This window comes from Cyclopterus lumpus, chromosome 13 (genome assembly GCF_009769545.1).
Source record: "Cyclopterus lumpus isolate fCycLum1 chromosome 13, fCycLum1.pri, whole genome shotgun sequence".
In the NCBI taxonomy this organism is placed as follows: domain Eukaryota; kingdom Metazoa; phylum Chordata; class Actinopteri; order Perciformes; family Cyclopteridae; genus Cyclopterus; species Cyclopterus lumpus.
Window position 1 is genome coordinate 4420442 of NC_046978.1, and position 22627 is coordinate 4443068.

The following is a 22627-nucleotide window of genomic DNA, read 5'->3' on the forward strand; positions in this document are numbered from 1 at the left end:
AGTTGAGCTGGAGTTCCATATTTTTGTTCCACAGTTTTGCTGCTAAAAACTAGAAGTTTAAGCCCAAGACATTGGGTGAAGGTAGAAGAATCCAACCTTTTTACGCTATACCTTGTTTTAAGGAATGTTTCTGAAATTTGAGATGACAATTGTAATTCGGATCATATTTTGTGTGCAAATTTTTACTATTTACATAAATTCTGTTCCCTGGTGTCGCTTTTGTTAACTCTGGGTCACAGGATGTGTAACACTTGGGAGGAGAGTAACACTGAATGGAAGGGAGATCTAGTTTCCAGCACATACATTCACAGTTGTGTGACAAACAATTGCCAAGTTGCACAATGTCTTTATTATATTTACAACTTATTTACAGGTATATAAAATGAACAAAATGTACAGTCAAACATTATCAGCCACCATGCCACGCTCCAAATCTTGAAAGAAATGTTATTTCTAAGTAGTTAAACCCTGTGAATCTCCATAGACAAGAGAATGATATATAAACCAGAAATACAGGTAGATGTATTCTTTTACCTTTCTACAAATGGAATGATTAAAATAGAAGAAATAATGACAGGGTGTTGGCTGAGTGCACACATTTTAATAAACATAATATAATCATTGTTCCTCACTTTTAAACTTTAGCAACTTATATTTATTTACGTTTTAGCTTTTAAAACAGGGAAAAACTGACCACCACCCTGAATATGTTGGCCGGGGTGTGAGTTTTCTGAATAAAAGTCCCTTGTAATTTGAAACGTAAATATTGAATGTTAGTCTTCAGTGCTTTATCTGACCAGCAACTTGAATCATCTGTACATAAGGTAAGGTCAAGTAATTCTCACTTTCCACTTTAAAGTGCTTATTTAAATAGCTTTGTTGAAGGAAGTGAGAACATTTGTTGAAAATGGTGCATTTTCCCTGTAATCAAGACACACATCAGATCAACTGAAACGTGAGCACCATGAAGGCTTCTGGACTATGAATTACTTATATTGGTGATATTAACCTGAAGTTTCCCTAAGACTTCTGCTGATATTAGCATAGCTCACATTTACCCTGTTCACGGTATGAACGCTCAAAACACATTGCACACCTTAAATCATAGCACCTAATAAAGTACATTATGGTTAAGGTCTGCCAGGCGGTTATGGTCCAAAAGCTTCCCACCCTAAACAGGTTGTGTACGCATTACCAAGTCCTCACTTTAAAACCAATGACTATTTTCTTAAAAATTGCATTATTCATTGAATTGGGTCTGTCAGATTACGACATTGTAAAAGTACACATAACCGAACAATAATATAGTTGTCCCCTGAGATAAGAACCTGAAATGGCCCAAACAACACCTGTAATAAGTTGTGTGTGTGTGTATGTGTGTGTGTATACGTGTATGTGTGTGTGTTCTTGCATATGGCTGTGATCAACAGTTTAACTTTAACCCTTTTCTCTACTTCTGTCAGCCACATTAATTAAAAACTTTCTTTTCGTTTCACAGGCGGTCCAAGGTTGATGGAGTCTGAGGAAGCTGCTCTTCATCATGGAGGACTGTCAGGGGGTGTTTCTGGAGGGATGGGTTAGTTAAAAATAATCAGGACGGGTTTGAATGTATTGCAGCATCACAATTATGCATCATTTTGTATTCTGTACCTCGACGACTGTATGAATCCAGTTTAAACATCTCTTCCACATTGCAGTAAACGCCTGGCTTCTCTCCCAGAGCACAGCCAACGCCCCCAGCTCACCACTCCAATCAGATGCCATCGAGAGGAGGTGAGGTACACCAAAGGACCCCCACTGTCCCCCTGGGAGTCATAAACAGCACAGCAGCATGTTTATAACATCTGAGTATTCAAACCATTTGCCAGAAGAGAACATCATTTTTGGACCATCAACCAAACTCCAACTGAAATTGAACTGCAGGCCTAGAGAGGTAAAACTGATAATATTCTTCTTTGTCATTTGCAGTCCTGTAACTTGCATCGGTGGACTGTTACCTGGCAGGCATCCACTCCCCCCTTCAGTAGACCAGCACAGATCATCCTTTGGGTTATGGCACTACCATACAGTGAGGGGCTGGAACACTTAGCCTGGTCTATCAGAGGAATAAAAGGCCTTCTGAAGTGAAGGAGAGACCTTACCTGAAGGGCAAGGATTGCAAACACAGTTATAGATGTAACTTGTATTCTTGTTCCAGGGTGACAGTTGATGAAGATAGGGGTAGGTGGTTTCTCACCATTTTCCTCCAGGTATCCCCAGCCAGTCACGGCCATGGAGGGTTGAGGCAAGAAGGCCAAAGGCATTAGGAGGTAGACAAACTGGCTTGCGGCTCTCTGAAGGACAGGGACAGGACTTGCATTATGAAAATGTTAGCCTTCCTATTATTTTATGATGTAACCTTTGTCAACGCTCTGTCAAATTGGCGATACAGTTAAAGTTACACTGGCTAAATATGATCCATAGTGAAGAGCTGTTTGACATAGACACCACAAGAGGGCAATAGAGTAAAGTCTATGCACTCCTCACAAGCCCTTACATTTCAACTACAGACTCCACAAGGTCAGTTAAACAACATACTAATACAGATACTAATCCATGTTTTTATGGAGTAATACATAAAACTAACCTCCCACTGTGATTGGTCTGCTGAGTCTCATCAGTGCAATGTCGTAGTCGTTTCGTACTGGGTCATAATCTCCATTCAATATGATCCTGTCCACATAGGAACCTCCAAGTGTGCCAATGTATGTCCGGCCTGACACCACTCTCCAGCGACTCAGCTCCTTTTTACTACTGCAAGGCCCGAAAGAAGAGAGTGAGGAGGAGGTGTGAGCATGAGTTTATGACGTTCACCACAAAAGATATTCATTGGAAATGGTATTAATGGAAACTACACTGACCCAGTAAAGCAGTGGGCGGCAGTGACGACCCAACGTGGTGACACCAGTGAGCCTCCACATGTGTGATGGCCCCCCTGTTGCAGGCTAACCTGCCAGGGCCAGTCCTCAATGAAAGCATCTGTTCCCCCGACAATACGGCCCAGAGTGCCCACCTCACCACAGTCTGGTGAACAAAGGTATCTTGTTAAGATCATTGTATTTACCGTCATCCATTTAAATTGAACTTTTTTTGCATTTGTGTTGTTGTTTGATTCATCTACCCTTCTATTCTAACAGTACAGGTAAGGTAGGACCAGTTTCTTTTCCCTGTCCAGAACCTTTTTTTTTTTTTTTTTTTTTTTTTTTTTTTTTCTTTTTTTTAAAAATCGGTTGTAAAGAATGAAGGAAACTTCTCATGTTGCTAAGTTATGGGCCAGTTTGTGTAAAACTGGTCCCATAACTGTGTCATTTCCCACCTTTGCACCCATGAGTCCTACTCTGACTGAAAAACTGTAAACAATGTTAGTTGTTTAAAAAAAATAAAACTCACCTGAACATGCCAAAGATACCACTGATCCAGATTTGCATACACTGCTGTTGGGAAATAAAATGCATTTATGCAAATATTTAGAGTTGCACATGTATCACAAACGGCAACAAAACAATTAGTCATACAGACAAAATACAGTCAAATGTAAACCAAACTTCACCCATGCTGAACTTTGTCTGTTTCTCTGCTGCTTTGTTTGAGTTAACTACCTGTCTTTTCGTTCACTTTCATAGGGGAGAAGACAGAGAGGGAACAAAAACGGTGGGACTTATTGTCTTTTATGAACAGAAACTGTAGGAACAGACACCAGCAAGAAGAGAAATGAAGGGGGTAAGAGCAAGAGTAAAAAGCTGAAAGAGAAGTGTGAGATATGTATAATGTAATTTTATTTTCAAGGCAATGGACACTTCTGAGTTCAGATGGGAATCAGCTCTCTGTCAATAGCTGCATCTTTGTCTCTCTTGACATACGAGTAATGTTACCAGCAACAGCACACAGAGATTTCTAAACGTCACTGATATCTTAGATGACTTCAGGTCGGATGTTAACACGTTCATGACAGATTACTCACTGGTCTATGGTAGCCTGATGGATGGGCGTGTTCGTAATACCAGGCTTGATAGCTGTGAACCGTCCGTTTTTCAGGGAAGACACCAAGGTGTTCACTGGGACACTGGTGCTACGAGGTTTACTGTTCAGACAGAAGGGAGGCGATGCAAGGCTTGATTTCAGATCAAATAACACATTCATTTAGATTTGCAACACACACTTTGCGATGGAAGCAATCTCATTTGCATATGTAAACTCACGATGTGTAGCCTAGTTGTTCGCATGCCGTCTTTGTGTTCTGCTCGGTCCAGTTGTCGCTGCACACACTTCGCCAGCCTTGGCCCTGACTGTACACCTGCAGGACCTGCCGCCCTGTCGTGAGACGCACTGTAGGGAGAAATGGCACAGAAAGGAAGAAGATAGGAGCTTGAATAGCTTGGTTTTTGTGTCTGTGATGGTAACACGACAGAGTCAGGTGTTTTGTCTTACCTGGAAAGGTAGTGTTGACCGTAAAGCTGGCCACACATGTAATTTCATCCTCTCCTCCTCTACAGTCATTTTCCCCGTCACAGGCTTTGTCTATTGGAATGAACTTCACTGAACTCTTGCAGAAGAAATATTTGCTGTCAATCAGCTGCTTAACTGGATGGAAACAGAGAGGGACATTGGAAGGGAGGGGAAAAACGAAGGTTGGGCATTTTGTTTGGATCACAAATAAATGTGTCCTTTGAGGAGGAAACTACTTCCACACATTGTGACTCACTGAAGTATGCTGCTGTGACCAGTATGCCCAGTAAGATCACAACTGTCAGGACAGTGAACAACACCTTCTTCCTCTTAGACGCCTTGTCTTTCTGAGTCTTTGGAGCTGTCATGGGCTTTCTGTGGCGGCCGGGCTGTGGAGCCGCTGAGAAGAAAAAAAGATAGCGACCAACATAAGAGAGGAAATAATAGAATAGAGAGGATGTGAGAATAGATTTAGTATTATACTGTAGTTTCCATCTATTTAACATGGTATTCATAAAAGCAACATACATATATTTACATGAAGCCAATCCCAAACGACAGCTTACCTGCCTGCCTTGGATTCAAAGGTCTATTGCTGTCCTCAGGCACCTGGGCGCTCGTCTGTGGAAAGAACGTCAAGGATACATGAGACACGGTTAGCACAGGTGTCGAAACAGTGTGCGTTGCTTGGCTTGAGAGAAAATATACAGTGTGTGTATTTCTAGGTGAAGGGAATTGTGATTGTGTAATTTTGTGTGCAAGTTTCAAGCTCTCGATCTGTTTGGATGGGCCTTTAGTGTTTAATTCCATGGGATCAGAACGTATGTCAGAATAGATTGCAGGTATCCGTCTGTCCAAAGTACTAAAAACCAAAAACGTGAGCCATGATTGAAACAAGTGTATAATACGATGCCTATCCAAGGGAGGAGCCGCAAAATGATTACCAATCATTCAAACATGGAACATAGTGTGTCACACAGGTCATCGCTCCACAGGCTTCAGGGAGTTCCCATAATCTGTTAACAGATAGACTCCTCGACCCGACCAGGAAAATAATAGACTCTGAATGTACAATATTGTGGGGTGTAGTGTGGCAGGGTCTATTGGGACCTTGTGTGTCTTTCATTCAAATGCAGCTGATATTGTGGAGACAGAACATAAACAACGCATAAACATTGTATGTTTGTGGGAACAATTATGAATGATAAATGTTAAACCCCAAAGTAAATATCTGGCTCTCTAGATGCTAAATGCTTTATTGTGTTCACCAGTAAGTGGCTGACTGTGTCTGGCTGGTGCTCAGCAGCTAGTTTGAGCTTTTTAGCATCTTCATTGAAAACATGACTATATTATAAGAAAGAATCAAACAGGAGAGTAGCTGGCCAAACCGCTAATTAACAGAGCACTGCAGGTATGACGTATTTTTGTTGGCCAACCCAGAAGTTAGAATCACACGGGTTCCCTCGACAAAAAGCCAGAGGGATTTTTCCAATAGATTTTGGCTTATTGCAGAAAATAAAACCGGTGGCAAACATTGACCATACATACAAGTGGTGGTGAAATAATCTTGACAAATTAACACTCTCACTCTCTTTTTTAGCAGAAATTCAATCGCGAGAATGATCTTTTACAACTGTAATGGTATAGCTAAACATCACTATGGCTGCTGGCTGGCCTATTTGCAGGATTTCAGCAGATGGTATATAACTAACTGATGGTTTGAGGAGCACTTGTCGTCTACCTGCTGTTCTTCCTTTGTCTTGTCTGCTAAGCTTTTCATTCACTGTTTGAACTACACGCACACACACACACACACACACGTACTGTACAGTATATGTTAGTTGATACTTTGTTTGATATCTAGTTCGAACTCTTTGATATTTAGACTAAATGAGGAATTGCTAGAATGGTAGCGAAACAGAGCAGCAAACGGTGTTATACTGTTCTATAGTTTTCACTTTTGTTTTAGAGTATAAGGTTAATTCCCTCATTTGCTAATATCCTTACCACCAGGTTCATTCTACTGTAGTTAGGCTTACCTCCTTTAAAGGAAGTGCTTAATAATCAAATCTGATGCAAGAGGTTTTTTAAATCTCATATCTGTTTCATGTCCACAGTCTGCTCTCATCAGTCAAATGTAAGGAACAAGCATATAGTATATATGTATAGTATATAGACTATATGCAGAGAGAGGTCGGGTTTTTGCTCAGAAGGGAGACTATTCTTTGCCTTTATCTGGCTATGAATCAGCTGTGCTGGCTAAGACTGGTTTGTTGAGAAACTTCTGAAGGCACTCTTTTATAAAAGACATTTCAACTGGTCATGTCCAACTGAAAGCATAACAACTGCATACATCAAAGACCCAGCCACTGCTTTTCACTGTACATGTTGTCATGTCCAATCTCTCTCACATTTATCTTTACCCTGAAACAAGGAATGTTCGATCCCTGCAGCACTTGGTACTCAATTATAGTACAAATGTTATTTGGTTTCATATATTTAGTTTATAGTCATATACGTTTCACTTAATGTAATGTAAGGTGATCCTCTCTTCATATTTTCCCCAAAAGATTGAAAACTCTTTTTGCAAGTCAAGTGCAGAGTTTTGGCCTCACATTGATGACACATCTGAGTTAATAGACTCCCTCAAAAGAATCATCACCAATACCAGAAATCAATACAAATAAAAACATGGGAGAAACCAGGTCCCCTGATGTTATACCGTAGCAACTGAATAAATGAGAGAGGATTAAAGGCGAGATGAATGACAGCACTAAAAAGTGGGCGGGAAACCAGAAAGATAGCTACAGAAAGTCATGTTGCCCGTTTTGTCATACCGTGACATATAAGTGCCATAATTTATACCATCAGACTGACCCACAAGGTGGACGCATACACACTGCGTTAATCGGAACAGACCCTGCTCCAGCAAAAATGTATAACTGTGTCAGACTGAACAGACGTTTTGACATGGCAAACCTTTTGTTTAAACAAGGTGTTCCCCTTGCTGCTTCTCAGCTGCGTTGGATTACGTTCCTCTAAACTAAAACGTTCACAAAGAGCTTTTGAGAAGCTTTGTGTGCCGTGTTGGACGAGCTTTCATCAAAACGCAGAAATCTTTGCCTTTTGAGTCTGCACATTTAGATGACTTGATGACCTTTTGACTTCAAATGTCCTCATGTGTATGTTCCTGTCTACAGCATTGTACATGTTATTTAAAAAAGGCACACATGTACCTTTATAAAGGGCAGAAGTGAACACCTTATTTAGTGTGGAGCAAGCTTTACTCACTAACACACAAGCAGGCCCGTAGGCCTACACATACATGCTCATTCACACAATGAGGTGGCTGACACACACACACACACACACACACACACACACACGCACACACGCACACACGCACACGCACACACACACGAGAGCTGTATCAATACGAACCGACATGTTCCTACCTGCACCAGAAGCTACAACTGATCACACACCTGTGATACCATGTCAAGCTTATTAAGGCAACTCATACTTAACATATGGACATCAGCCAACTGTATGTGCACCTATTCAGTTGCAGATAGTATCTCAAACATGCAAAAATATTCCTGCTCGTATGAGTCTCCTGGTACCAGAGTATGATCAACTCGTGAGCAGGATGTGTCGTGGTGGTGAGGTTCAAATAGAGTGACCTGACTCGCCATCTTTACCACACATCTGTTGATTCTACTTCCAGGTGTACTCACCCACATGATGTCGCTGTCCTTGTTGTGCTCTACACGGAGCACCGAGTCAACACTGCCCTCTGTCCTGGAAGTGGGACTCCCCAGTAACTCTCACCTGGATTTCCTTCGTCCTCTTCCTCTCACCCTGTCCAAGCTCTCGCTCTACTAAAAACACCTGGTCGTACTCCGTCTCTCTCTCAATCTATTCTTTCTCTCCTTTCCTTTCTACAGCAGTGAAACGAAATCCGTCCTGAAGGGTGTCTGCCCCTCGTCGAGAGCCCGAGGAAGTATTAAAGTGCGCTGGTGTGGAGCCTGATAGTTGGTGAATGACCAAGCCCTGCTGACAAAACAAAACAAAAGTACTCCAGGTAACCTGAAACTTGAACCCTCCTCTCTCTCTCTCTGCCACCGTCTCTCCTCCCACTCCAAACTTTTAAACCTTTTTTTCTTTCTTCCCCGCTTTGTGGCTCAAACATCCAGTCGCACGGCGTGCATCTGCACAGATACAAATACACGCAGACATTCAGACACACGCCAGTGTCCCACTGATATGCATACTCACAAACATCAACATGGCGTTAACAGAGGTTCACAGTGTGCGCAGTGGCACATGCCCTCGAGGCTGAGGCGTGTTTCTCCTCTCGTCTGGATTGTTTTGACAGTCTAATAAGAAGTCAGTTGGTATCAGTCAGGTGTTCATGACACCTAGTTGTGACTCATGCCATATGCCACAGCATTAGCAGAACAGGAATATGACAAATTCAAATACATATATATATATATATATATATATATATATATATATATATATATATATATGTATATATATATGTATGTATGCAGAAATGGACAGATAGAAGGATGTATACACAAGGCTAGGTAAATACATATAGAGGGAATCAGTGTGAAGCTAATGACCTCTGAATGTTCCCCACACAAGTTCTCTTTCGGTCAATAACCTCAGTTAAACATTCAGGGTGCCATAAAGTTGCCATGGCATTTAGAGGCTCCACCATTACATCTGGTGCATGACCTCCTTTTGTGTGTTTGCCTGACTGAGCCTAGGTAAATATCAATATAGTGGCATGTAGAAACCAATTTGTAAAATAATGGGCCACATTCATCCCATTCACTCGAATATGGCACATTTCCCAAAGAGTTTACACTAACAATCAATTAAATGTTGTGCAATAACAACGTTTATCCTGAAAGTCCGACATGATTGAACAATGGCTGACAACATGTTTGCACAAGCAGGAGATGAGAGCAATTCAGGGATCTAATAACTCTATTGAGTGCCTTTGTTTGGCTCTATAGGCTTTTATCATTTTGTTCATAATCACATCAGCTCTCACAGCACGACACACAGTCCATATCAGCCTCATGAAGTTTATTCTTTCATTAGTCTCCATTACTTTGTCAGTTAAATCACCTGTTGCCTTTTCTTTAAAACTGGGTGCATGTATGACTCAAGGGTAACTAAATAGACAGCTGACCTCCTGAACAGTTTATAGTCCAGATGGATTATATATTAACAGATCTATTTGGACTATTGCTGTGATCACAATATGATTATGCCAACTAAGAAAATGGAAGTTAAAACCATCCTGTTACGTATTCTGTTAGTTGTAAGGCACTTTTGATTTAGAACCAGCACACTTTTAACATAGACAAAATGGGCTGGTTCAAAGTCAGAAATGGCATCTTTAGAAAATGTTTTAAACCATTTTATTTCTCATTGACTTTCAAAAAATGCACCAGTAGATTCAAATTCTGTGAAAACTTCTCAGAACCCTAAGCAGAGAGCTTTGGAAACATTACTTTAAAACATTTGATTTAATTGCAAGACCAATTTTGAAAGAAGCAAAAGCATTATGAACATAGAAAACCACTGTAGTCCAATTGAACTGAAAATACAGTCTCTTTAGAGCAAAACATAATTTTATGTCGTACTGCTGAACAACATCAATTTAAAATGTGTGAAGTACCAATAAAAATCATCTACTACTCTAACAGCATGCCATTTGTTCTTTAATTCTCCCACAGAATGATGTTGTTGCTTGAGAATTGCGATACAAACACATTCATTATAATGGGGCTGTGACCATTATGGTTGAAGAAAAAAAAAAAGACGTAAAACACCATAACTATACACACAGAAATCCTTCCCCACACCACGGTACTCTTCCTCACCTGTGAAGTAGCTGTCACTCTGACGCTCCTTGTCAGAAAAACATCTGACGATTAGTGAGCTGGAGAAAAGTATTCTAGATGTCTAAAAGTTCTGCATTTTAATCCGAGGAGTTTCTCGACCAACCTTTATTTCTTCAACAGGGAACACCTTTCTGAGTTCCTTCATCCCACCTCTCTGCCCTCCACTTACACGGCAAACAGCTTTTTCTCTCTCTCTCTCTCTCTCCCTTACACAAACAAACACACGCACACACACACACACACACACACACACAAAACCTCAACTTACCATCAAAACCATTACACCCCCATCTCCTCACCAGACGATGCACCCAAACCCTCCGTTGTGCATTTTATGTCACTTAATATGAAGCCTAAGAAATGTTAGGGGAAGTGCAGCTTGAACTAACTGGTTAATAATTAACACTTCCCTACTTCATGTTCACTGGACAAAGTGTTCTCATCTGGGAGAACCACGCTTGGAAAATGGAAAATATAAATTACATTTCCTGTATATAGGACATATGAAAGAGAATGAAAAATAAACATGAATTGAGTGGAAAAACCAAAAAGACATGAAAGCTCCACTAAGAAGTCTGTGATAATATACAAGTGCGAGTCCAAAATTGTATACATTCTTTAAATATTACAAAAATATGTTATTTTAAGCATTACAATTGCAACATGAGGTTTAAAACACACAAACACAAATCCTGTAATCAAAGCCTTCTTGTAATAGTGTCATTGTGTGAGCTGCCACCCACTTCACCGTGCCGACAATAAAAAACACTGGACTTACAGTATGAGGAAGTACTTGTGTTGTTTTCTGAGAAATACAAAACACATCAGTTATACAAGTAGTCATGCCATAGTGGATACAGGTCATTGCAGCCTGGTAATCTATTATTGCCCTGATCACCATAAAGAGGATCAGTTACATTTCACATTGTTATGTGACGGTAAGATAAAAACTGTATCCGGGAATTTCGCAGCCATATTACCAAAGAAATCCCCCAAAACATTTCCTGAAAATATTTTTTCTCTGCTTACAGTTACCGCTCACCTCATGAACATACTGACACACATGTATAGGCTACATCTGTGACAATGTATGTGTAGACACAGTATTTCAAAGTATTTTGATCTATATTTCTACTTGGTTTACCGTAGTTTATTGACAAAGTTGTTATAGATATATGCTTTGTCAGGGATACGTCTCTTACACCTGCTCCTGGGACGTCTTCCTGAGTGTCTCTCTCTCTCTTTTCTGTTTGTGTGTGTGTGTGTGTGTGTGTGTGTGTGTGTGTGTGTGATTGCATCACTGGAGACAGGTGAATCAGAGCCATATTGTAGTTCCTACTGAGTCAGTCTGCATTTCAAGTCCTTCTTGTTGAATATTTGCTCTCCTAGCCCTGTTTCTTCGGTCCCTCCAGTTCCGTCTGCTCTGCTGTGGCCCTTGTTCTCCAGCTCTGTTCTGCCCAGGCACTCATTGTGGGACATCGAGGTCTTCCACTGGCTGCTAAGTTGACAGCTACTACTAACAACAGATATTTTCATTGTTTATGTTCATTATAATACGTTTACGTGAATAACGATCATTTTGGGGTAGTGGCTTCAGGAGGCCTGAAGGGACACGCTGAGATTGGTGTTAAATTTCTAAGATTTAGTGAGTTTTTTTTGGCTAATGCTGCCGTCTACTTTCATTGGAAATGAGTTGGAGTTGCTTATTTTTCAGTTGGACAATTTTTAGTTACCTTTTTTACTTACCCATGCTTTGATGTGGCTTTTACGAAAACGTATTAAAGGTGAAAACATGAATTTCCATTTTCATTGCAAATTAGGCAGATCACAATTTACCAACTTAACTTTTGCTTTTCATTGCCAAAACAAATCCAGCTGCTTGTGATCCTGTTACACTATAGGATATGGATATTTATTTATATCTTTATTCAAGAGTGTTATCTTTTTATTTGAGAGCATGACTTATTGATTTCACTTCAGATTTTACAATGCTTTTCCCTGCAAAAATCGATGCAAACAATGATATCCCTCAGTGTAAGCATACCATTTGAGCAGAAGCACAGCAAATAGAAGCGCAGTAGTGACAAATAGGGACAGGCTTTTGAGGGAAAGCATTATAAAATCTGAATGTGAAAACCATAAGTCAAAATTGAAACAATACACTCTTGAATAAAGATAGGAAAAATCTCCATATCCAAATTTTAACACGGGAATGGAATCAGTTTAAAAGTATTTTGTCATGATCAAAACAATTTTTTGACTATATTATGATGATAAAGTGGTGTAGTAACTCAGTCATCCAACAGGAGTCGCCAAGCACCACCTAATTCAGGTGCCATTACCTGGCTGTGTTAATGATTTGTTAGAGAGGGGAAAGGGAGAAGCTCGTATTCAAGCTATAACCTGAGGTACAAAGAAAAGGCTCATCATGTTGTAGCTTTGGTTTTTAAAATAGATAACTCAGACTTTCTGTTTAAGTTTCCTGTTGGATCTCAGTGAGGCTTGTGAAAAGTTGTATCACATGCACACTATCAAAGTACTCCAATGTGGATCTTTTAAAAGCAAGGGTTGCTCATAAATGGCCATGTGAGAACGGCAGGCCGTCAGATCCACTTCGTTCTTACGTATGCTTATAAAGAAAGGGTAGAAGAGAGGCAGGATAAAGGAAGGGTAGAAGAGAGGCAGGATGAAGAAAGAAGATGGACCGGTTTAAAAGAATGACTGGAATGGGGACATGGACAGGCAGGAAGAGAGAGTACTCTGCATTGGATCTTCACAGTCAAGACAAATCGTTATTGAGACTGATGTAAAGTAAGTGAGTGACAGAGTTCAACGCGGAACAGGCCGGGAGGAGAGGAGAAGACAAACAAGAAATACCACTGGTCATCCTAGCTGGTCGAATATGGGGAATGGTGAGTCTTTCAGCTGAAATGCTTCATTTCAATTCTGTTCACAGTGACAGCTTTGAAAAAGTGATCCAGCTTAATTATTTTTATTTTTTTTATTTTACTTTTACAACATTGTTGTCCTTGAATTCAAACTAAATGTATGCTCTGCTTTGGAGTCGTTGAGTTTTAATGTTGCACACACACATCATTAAGCCCTGCATTTTTCCTGTACACTACACTACTTCTCAATGTGTAAGCTGCAACTTAGAACTTATATTGAAAGTGTCTTTTAAACATGCCATATACTGAACATGTCCATATACTCTTGATGTGGTCGTGAAACCGTAAACTAGCACATATAATTTTGAAAGTTTAGTAGTAAAGCGTTCTCCATCTGCCGCTGCTGATACTTATGCAGTCAGGAAGGAAAACGAAAGGGCAATGTAAGAGAGGTTTGCGATGTTTACATCCAGTTCCAGCTGTTTGCGTCCCTTAAAGTCCATCGGCACTCGTCATTTCACTTTCCTTTCAAAGGTTTCTTTCCCAGAGATTGATTTCCCAATCTCATTTCATCAGAGTGAATATTTACTCACAATGAACAGATACAGCCAGAAAAAATACTATTTCATTTGGTAACCATTTATGTCAGGAATACAACCCAATAAAACTCAAATATAACCTTTTTGTCACTCTGTGGCTTGTTTATTGTTCTTCAAATGTCTGTAAAATGACCGGTGTTAAATCGGTGAGTGCAATCTACCTCTCTGTATTTGTATTTTCAGGGAGCAGTGTAAACTCGACGGCAGTTGGTATTGCTGTTGGCTTTGTGATTTTGGCGATCCTCTTCACCATTGGCATTGTACAATTCTGCTGGAAGTACAAATGCCAAAAATGCTGCAAGAAAAAAAAGGGTGAGCAGTGCTTCAGTGAGTCAGTTCACCACAAAAAACAGGTGTTCTAGTGGTATTGAGCTATGTGGTTTGAGATATGCATCATGGGTTGGTTACGCTGAATAATGCAGTCCATATTGGACCTCTGTGAACTCCTTTTATAATGTGGCAACTACTTTCTACTTTCTGTTGTTATATAGCTGTATCTGGGGTAAATGGCATATTTTTCTTCGCTATGTGCATTTACCTCCATTATATTGAGCGGGGACACAATTTTCAGATACAGTTTATCTCAAATCTGCATGAATAAAACCCAAATGATCTGGATGGTTTTGTTATTGCCAGTGAACCGGACCTTTAAAAATACCTTCACTATGTAAAACTGGCATGCATATGCACTTGGTCGGTATACATCACCCACAATAAGACTACAATAAGATGCATTCTGTCATGCTACACTGAAATGCACCTCTACTCCATCTCCTCTTCTTTCTATATAGAGCCATCTCTGAAAGACAAGTGTTCAAGTAAGTTAATTTTTTTCCTTACAGGCCGTTTAAAATTCAAGTTTTATTTACTTGTATAATTGCCTTCATAGTGGATCTCTTTATCTACAGAAAAGTTGGCTTAAATGAAGTCTCCTCCTCCCTTCATCCATCAGCCAGTGTCATGAAATGACTCAACCAACAACCACCATGACAGAACCCCTCGTCGGTCATTTTCCTACGCATCACCTATCTTGTTTTTAGTATGTATACCATTTATGTTTCTATTTTGCTGCTATAATTCACGTTCATGTTTGTTACCTGAATACAGAAGAAGGATTATATCAATGCTAATTTTACTTTGTGCTTTTTGAAACATGTCAATGGCCAACAGTGCTCACTTTGAAACTGAAAGAGGGGCATTACATGCTACTGTGTATGCAAGGTTGTACTCCTATGTAATTTGAATAACATTGCAAAATTAGTGGAATATACATTTATATACTGTATACTTGCAATCTTATTTAATTAGTTTAAGTTTAATAAGTTTCTCTTTTTGTCATGAAATCTGTCTCAGTTAGTTTTTTGTCTGCACCCACCCACCCACCCACCCACCCACACACACACACACACACACACACACACACACACCCACACACACAACACACACACACACACACATAACACCACAGAGCATACATGCTGCTACAGATGAGAAGACAACCTATTGAGGGGAAAGCAAACTATCAACAGCTTAAACCACAGCAACCCGGCAGATCAGTTTTCTTGTAAGCTGCATGTGGCTTCCCTCTTTTGTTTTTTATATGAACCTGCCTGCAATAAGGGAAAGAAGGTCAACTTCTTCACTCAGTCAAAAAACAACAACTGGTGCAACAAAATAAAAATAGAACGTTAGAAGTTTGTGAATATGATTTAAATTATTTTAGATGCTTCAGGCTTCCTTCTCTGCACAGAAATACAATTGGCAGAATGACCCACTTATGGGGCTCCAATTAAAAAAAAAAAAAAAATATCTTTACAATTCTTCCTTTGTAATATAATTACCATATTATATATATATATATATAGTATATATATATATATATATATATATATATATATATATATATATATATGATATTATATATAGTGTTTGCATCTTGTAGAGAGACCCTGACTCAAAATCAAAATTTTCAGAGCTTTGTTTTTAAATCAAATGATCACAAAGTAGCACAACAAGTATTACTCTAGTATTGGAGTATTGGTAGCTCTGCCACATACAGGATCACTAGGGGCTCCTAACAGCAGCCAAACATGGAGTGGTAAAAAAACTGAAGATGAACTATGATCTACATTTGGTGATCATCAGTGTGAACTATACAAAACCAGTAACGTTTTTTTTACATGTTTTTTACAAAGAAGGATTTTTGGGTCAACATTTAGGATTAGCCAAAAGCTGTCTCACTTCCCCTGTAGTCAAGTATGTTTAGTAGGTCACATGATTTCCCCACCACTGCCAGGGATCTGCTTCATCAAGAGGTGGCATTTCCTAACAGCATAAGTGAAGCTATTATTTCACTGAGATTTTTTTTGAACTGAGTCGAAACCTGAAAGAGGAAGGGTTTGTGTTCTCAAATGAAAAGCTTGAAACCACCTCTCTGGTTCCTGTACACATTATTTGCATATGGGGATCCCAATCTACAGCAAAGTTAATTGTAATATTTTTCCAGCGAGTGTCAATCTGTTTGTTTCTGGGTTTCTTCCAGTCATGGTTTCCTGAAATCAACATCATGTCACTTGGTTGTTTTTTTGTGTGAATGTATGACATTCGCAGAACATTCCAGAGACAGCTTCTTTTAAGGTGGTGAGAAAAAAAATACTTTTCATAAGCTTTACTGGGTGGGTTACAGACATTGTTGGCGTAGATGAGATAAGGGAGAAGTCTCACTAAATGCCCAAGAGCATGTCACTGTTAAACTGGCTCTCCACGCCAGTTTCACTTCCGGCATACAGCAGTTGTAAATATACCCAGTGTGATAGGGTTGAATAAGGTCTTTGAGGTTATGTTCTCCATCTCTAGAAGCTCCTGAGACTCTAACCAACAGCTACCAGCCAGCAGCTGGGTTAACGTCTGTTTCCGTCCTGTGTTCAATAACAGCCTGTGGCTTGTCCTGTGTCTCTTTACAGGTTTCCTCTTTTCTCTTCAAATTTTCATTCTGGAGCAATTCCTCTACCCCCAATTATTGACTTTTGCTTCTATTTCATGACTCACATTTTCCATTTGAATGATTGTGTCATGAAGGAAAAGGAAATGATCAATATAGTCCTCAGGTATGGAGGTTATGTCAGCATGTTTTGATGAATAGCGTTGTTGCATTCCACAGTGCGTCAGTCAGTCTTCAGCTGTACGTCACAGAGAGAGAGGGGCAGGTGGTTCATGTTGAGGTCCTGTCCTCCGTCCACTAGGGGCGTTGGCGATAGAGCGGTTAGAAGAAGGAAGTCTCCCCCAATTGTAAAAAGTTGTTCTAAGTCATCCACCACAACAGTGTCCATTTGTGTTTTTTAGAATAACTTGAAAAATGTAAGCTCTCCTTTGTAAGAGTCCACAAAATCACAATTTGCTGCTCAGTAGTCCATTTTCAATACACAACGCTTTGTATTGTTTGATACTTTCAGGTTTCATAGTGGGCGTGTTTATGGCACCAAGTGCACTGTCCTGCTCCTGAACAAATACAGTATTGAAAGCCCAGCCCTGTAACCTGTGAACACTTCCACCGAAACGGAGTCAGGAAGCATCCTTGTTTAAATTGCTTCCTGCTCATCATCACAGACATGAATCTGCACAGCAGAGGGGATTTGGCTGCGATAATTAACCCCAAGCAACCCTTTAGCGATCTACTGTCCTGACCCCTCCAGAGTCATTGTGAAGAAGAATCAAGCTAGTCCTCTGTCCTCCTCTTAGCCATATGTCGGTGTCAGTCCTCTCCTCCTTTAGTGGGTAATCCGTGTGACAGCTAGTGGAGCTCTCTTGTTCTCCTAAGCTCCCACAGCCACTGTCCTCTTGTCTCATTGGAGGACTTCCTCTGCGGGTTGAGCAGAATTGGCCTCCATGCCCATGCCGCTGTCCATGCTGGTCCTCCTGTCCTCCTCTCTGTTGTCCTCAGTTACCGTATCATGTGCCACTGATCTTTGACACATGTTTTTCACTTCTGTTTTTTTTGCTGGACAGGAAACCATCCTTTGTCTGTACCACCTCCATAGTCTCTTCCCAACGGAAAGTGGAAGCCAGCCACTTACAGTCGATTTCTGGGGGGGGAGAAGAAAGAGCCAGAAGAAAGCATCTCAGCAAGGCTAATATCAAGAATGGGATGCAACTAAAACAACCAACTTTTGTTTTTGTTTTCTATATAGTTGACAGGTACAAGTTTGTATACTGTAATTTGTCCTAACTATTCGGTTTTTAAATGTACTTACCAATGCAGCAGGGTTTGTTTTCTGACGTCTCAGGTTAACACAGGAGAATGGTTTGCCATGATGGCAACGCTGACCAGCACACCCAGAATAATTAAGGATGACACAGCATAATGAACCATTCTGGAGGAACAAAAAGAAAAAGACAGTTTAATAGGAGCAAAGGTGTTATCTGTTAAACTGTAGATTTAAACTTTATCATCTTGCAACATAATCTTTCTTTTTTCAGACTTTACATTTTGGCCAATGGAACTCCTGGTCAAGACTAAACAAGAAACGACCACTATAGCAAACCACACAAAGATTGAAAATGGGGGAGAATAGTCTCATATTTATTTTATTGTTAGATTTATTTTAGTCGACATTTTCCATGATGAGATGAGTCTTTGATGAGTCTTTGAAAGGCCTTTAGTTTCACCAGCTAAATTATTTTCCATCTGTGAAGGTATAATGTCTTTTTTTGTTTGCCTTAAATAAATCCACTAACTAACATCACTAATCATCATTACAATGTTTTGCTTACGTTGCTCTGGGAGCAGCAGACACTGTTTCGGGACACACTGCTGGTGGACAGAGCTCCAATGCCCTCTACTTGGACGCTGACACAGTACTCTCGCCCCCAGTGGAGAGAAACTGAAAGTCTTAGTTCCTCTGATCCTCCCCCACGTCATCTTTTAGGTATGCTGTCGTGTTCTGTTGGGTAAAAATGTATTTACCACGCAGGTTAAGGCATTGTATAAACCGCATTTTACAATATAGCCTGGGATGAGTAAGGTTCAAATGTTTTTAATATTAAATATTGTAAAATGTTTTATTAGGCCATTCACCTTGGTAAGGCCCAATTAGGTTAATTAAATTCCAGACAATTGTAGAGTTGGTTTCTCAACTTAATATATTGTAAAATGTAGCCACATGTAGCACTGATTTATGAACAAACTATTTAAATCATAAAAAAAACCTGACAAAGTTAGATACTTCTGTTGAACAAACTATTTAAATAGTAGTGTAGGTCTGTAATTTTAACAGTCCACCTATCATTTTAATAGTGTTTCTATTAGTTCAAGCTTCTGTTTTTAATTGAAATGATGGGTTGGTGGGAAAGAGTGAGCGCTGCCTTACAATATTTCACACATTATACCTTTTTATATTGTCCTCTCCTCCTCCAGGTTTATGGTGTAGGTGAGCCCATAAGGAAAGAGTTTTTTCAGAATGGGTTTTTTGTTGAACATAAACTGTCAAAGTGCTGGAAGTTGCCCACAAAATAAACGAGGGAGCCTGCAATTTGCCTAGAGGAGACCAGAGAGAGGTTATAAAACAAACCTATAGCAAAATACAATGTATTAACCATGGTACACTGACAGTTGGTTACCAAACTGACAACTATTCTTACTTGTATTTGGGAGAAATTTCTTAAGTGTCCACACAGACACGTTATCTCCTGTAACCAAGCTGAACTTTGACACTTGTATGCAGCGCGATAGTCATGTACAAGGCTGCCTAAGGTCACAGTAGGTATTTATGATCCCGGTGCAGCTGGCCACCACAGTCCCATTCACCGTTGTACCTAGTGGACAGAAAACACCAGTCACAAACTGAATATGGTAAAAAGATGATTCTCGCTGGCAAATCAGATGAATCATTGGGCAAAAATAACAATGTAAGCGATGTAGATGTGAAGAAAAAAGTACAGAATGCTGTGAATTTGTATTTTAAAATAATAGGACATTTGTGGACAAAGTTTACAATGTAACTCTGAAATAAAAGTGAAACATACTTTGCCATTTGTACATTGTAGTGGGAGTTTGATGGGGCGTCCGCAGGATGTCTCCAAAGCACTATTACCTCCCCATCCAAAATATTCACAGCCAGTTTTTTCAGGCTGAGGGACGTCCAGTCCTGCCATAGTAAATGGGGGAATTATCATAAAATATTCAGTGCTTGGAGTATTACACAATCATTTACATTTCTTTAAATGAAAAAGAGTTTTCGAGTGGTCAAGGGAGAAGAGCTTTGTACTGTTTACAGATTCCAGACTGTAAAATCATAAACCTGCTGATATGTTATGTTAAGATGGAAGGGTGTGGTCGGAAGAAAAAAAACAAAGTCTGGGTGACGAAAAAGACGCTGCAAACTTGCAAATCATTTATGGGATCTCTGATGATAATGACACTGTGGGCTGTCGTCTAGGGAACAGAGTTTCACCAATTACCACTCTAGTGGGCTTCATTCTGTGAGACTTTTTTGCGATACATTTCCCATGTAATTCTCTTTTTTTTCCACCTAACGCTTTCATGATGGAAACCATGGTTTGGAAAGTAAGTTTCATTGGAACAACTAAACATTTTACAGAATGTCTGTATTTGACTGACAGTATTTCACATTCACAATTCCAGTCATGTGAAATTTCACAAAAAGTGAAGATAATTTAAATACAAAACAGCATAAATAAAATAGGTAAGACTTAAGACACTGTGTAATAAAAAAGGGTTAATTACCTGACACAAAGTGTACGTAGACAATCAGGAAGACAAGAAGTGTGTTTTAATTGTTAATATCCATGTCTGGTAGAGATATTGTCATGGTAGCCACCAAAGAAGTCCCTTATTCCAATCATCAGTGAAGCAAATCAGTCGATAGAAACATCTTTCTTGAAAATGTTAATAAATGTATTAAGTCGGGAAGCAGCTCTTCTCTCACTGATGTGGTGTCTGTTCGTCTTTGGAAGAAATAACAAGAGGCAGCTTACTTTTGCCTAACTATTTACATAGATCTCCCAAAATATCTTCCACACTTGCTCAAGCCCCCTCCCTCTTGCGTGATGCACTTCCTGTTGCGACGACATCAGTGACGCTGCTGCTAGTTTCATCTCTCCCTTCTCTCTCACCAAACATTTAGCTTCCTCTTTTTCTATTTCTTTTCCTTTTTCTACAATGAACTGCTGTACTGTACGTGGCTCGGAGACAAGAAAAGGGAAGCCTTCAGGGATTCCCCTTTCACTTTTAGTTTTTTAATGCAGATGTTTGATGAGAGGGTCATTCTGTTGTTTTTAATAAGTTGTTCCACTTCTTAGTTTCCATATTGAAAAATGTACAATCCGCACACAGAGGCAGGAGGCCGGCCCACCAGGCATGATGCATCGCGAAAGAGGCCAGAACAATGGGGTTGGCCTTTGAGGCAGGATGCACAGAGAAGGAGGCAGGGCCTTGGGAAGGAGGCCAAGTCTAGGCCAGAGGCTGGATGCAGGAAGCAGGGGAAAGGACCCCGGACCAGCTTCAGACACAGCCTAGTCCAATGGACCCTATGAGACGTGAAGTCACAAAGACTCCGGGGAAGAAGTAGAGTTAATAATGTGCAATGAAGAGATGTAAATTCATCCATAAGAGAGAGAGAAGAGGAGAGAGGAGCTCAGGGTATCCTAAAACATCCCCCAGCAGCCTATAAGCCCTATAGCAAGCATATCTAAAGGCTGGACCAGGCAAACCCTGATTCAAGCCCTAACTATAAGTGCTATCAAACAGGAAAGTCTTGAGTCTATTCTTAAATGAGGTGACTGTGTCTGCCTCCCGGACTGAAAGTGGAAGCTGGTTCAATAAAAGAGGAGCTTGATAACTGAAGGCTCTTGCTCCCATCCTACTTTTTAGGACTCTAGGAACCCACAGGTAGCCCCACATTTAGTGAGCGCAGCTCTCTAGTGGGGCAATATGGTACTACAAGCTCCTTAAGATATGATGGTGCATCACCAATCAAGGCTTTGTAGGTGAGGAGAAGAATTTTAAATGTGATTCTTGATTTTTCAGGGAGCCAGTGCAGAGCAGCTAATACAGGAGTCATGTGATCTCTTTTCTTAGTTTTTGTGAGTACACAAGCTGCAGCATTCTGGATTAACTGGAGGGATTTAAGAGACTTATTAGAGCAGCCTGATAATAAGGAGTTGCAGTAATCTAGTCTGGAACAAACTGCGTGAACCAGCTTTTCTGCATCTTTTTGGGACAAGTGTGCCTGATTTTTTTAATGTTACGTAGATGAAAAAATGCAGTCCTTGAGATTTGCTTCACGTCGGAGTTAAAGGACAAGTCTCGGTCAAAGATAACGCCGAGATTCTTTATAGTGTTGGATGCCAGGGAAATGCCATCTACAGAAACCACATCACCAGATAATTGATCTCTCACATCAGTTCAACATTTTATTAAACTTTAAAAGGAAATGAGTGATATAAAGGGTTGTTGAGGGTAGATAATATCTTTTCACAAATTTCTCATAAAATGTCATTTCTAAATGGTCAACACGATCATGAATCCAAGGACCATTGTCTTGAAAAATGTACCTTCATGGGCGGTTTGTAGCTCATGGGGAGACTCGTCGTCCCCCAACCACAAGGTAGCCAGTTTGAGTTGCAATGTCGAAGTGTCCCTTGAACAAGACATTGCTCCCCTGGGCAGTATAGTATGTGTATGTGCAAAGCTTTAAACAAGGCCTAA

At 40.1% G+C, this 22627-nt stretch overlaps 2 protein-coding genes and 1 long non-coding RNA gene across 3 annotated transcripts; 1 reads left to right on the top strand and 2 right to left on the bottom strand.

The window, feature by feature from the left end:
* Window positions 1–335: 335 nt before the first annotated feature.
* tmprss4a (transmembrane serine protease 4a) lies at window positions 336–8797 on the bottom strand. The gene is given in 16 exon segments (XM_034549291.1): window positions 336–1677; window positions 1679–1735; window positions 1737–1805; window positions 1998–2111; window positions 2113–2141; window positions 2237–2276; window positions 2278–2333; window positions 2627–2793; window positions 2901–3063; window positions 3430–3473; window positions 4001–4120; window positions 4239–4365; window positions 4468–4620; window positions 4742–4885; window positions 5052–5106; window positions 8223–8797. Coding segments are annotated over 16 exon segments (1389 nt in total). The 5' UTR covers window positions 8229–8797; the 3' UTR covers window positions 336–1632.
* Window positions 8798–13134: 4337 nt separating this feature from the next.
* Window positions 13135–14720, top strand: LOC117741070. Its single transcript, XR_004610678.1, has 3 exons — window positions 13135–13327; window positions 14086–14214; window positions 14694–14720. It is a non-coding gene; the product is annotated as an uncharacterized LOC117741070 (long non-coding RNA).
* A 1396-nt stretch (window positions 14721–16116) lies between these two features.
* On the bottom strand, window positions 16117–20681 carry il10ra (interleukin 10 receptor, alpha; the record flags this gene model as incomplete). Its single annotated transcript, XM_034548958.1, is given in 21 exon segments — window positions 16117–17300; window positions 17302–17352; window positions 17354–17419; window positions 17421–17563; window positions 17566–17617; window positions 17620–17771; window positions 17774–17984; window positions 18153–18202; window positions 18205–18261; window positions 18264–18272; window positions 18673–18702; window positions 18705–18780; window positions 18783–18842; window positions 19288–19305; window positions 19307–19372; window positions 19374–19435; window positions 19639–19693; window positions 19695–19713; window positions 19924–20024; window positions 20026–20045; window positions 20645–20681. Coding segments are annotated over 21 exon segments (1569 nt in total), but the record flags the coding sequence as incomplete, so codon positions are not given.
* Between the last annotated feature and the right edge of the window lie 1946 nt (window positions 20682–22627).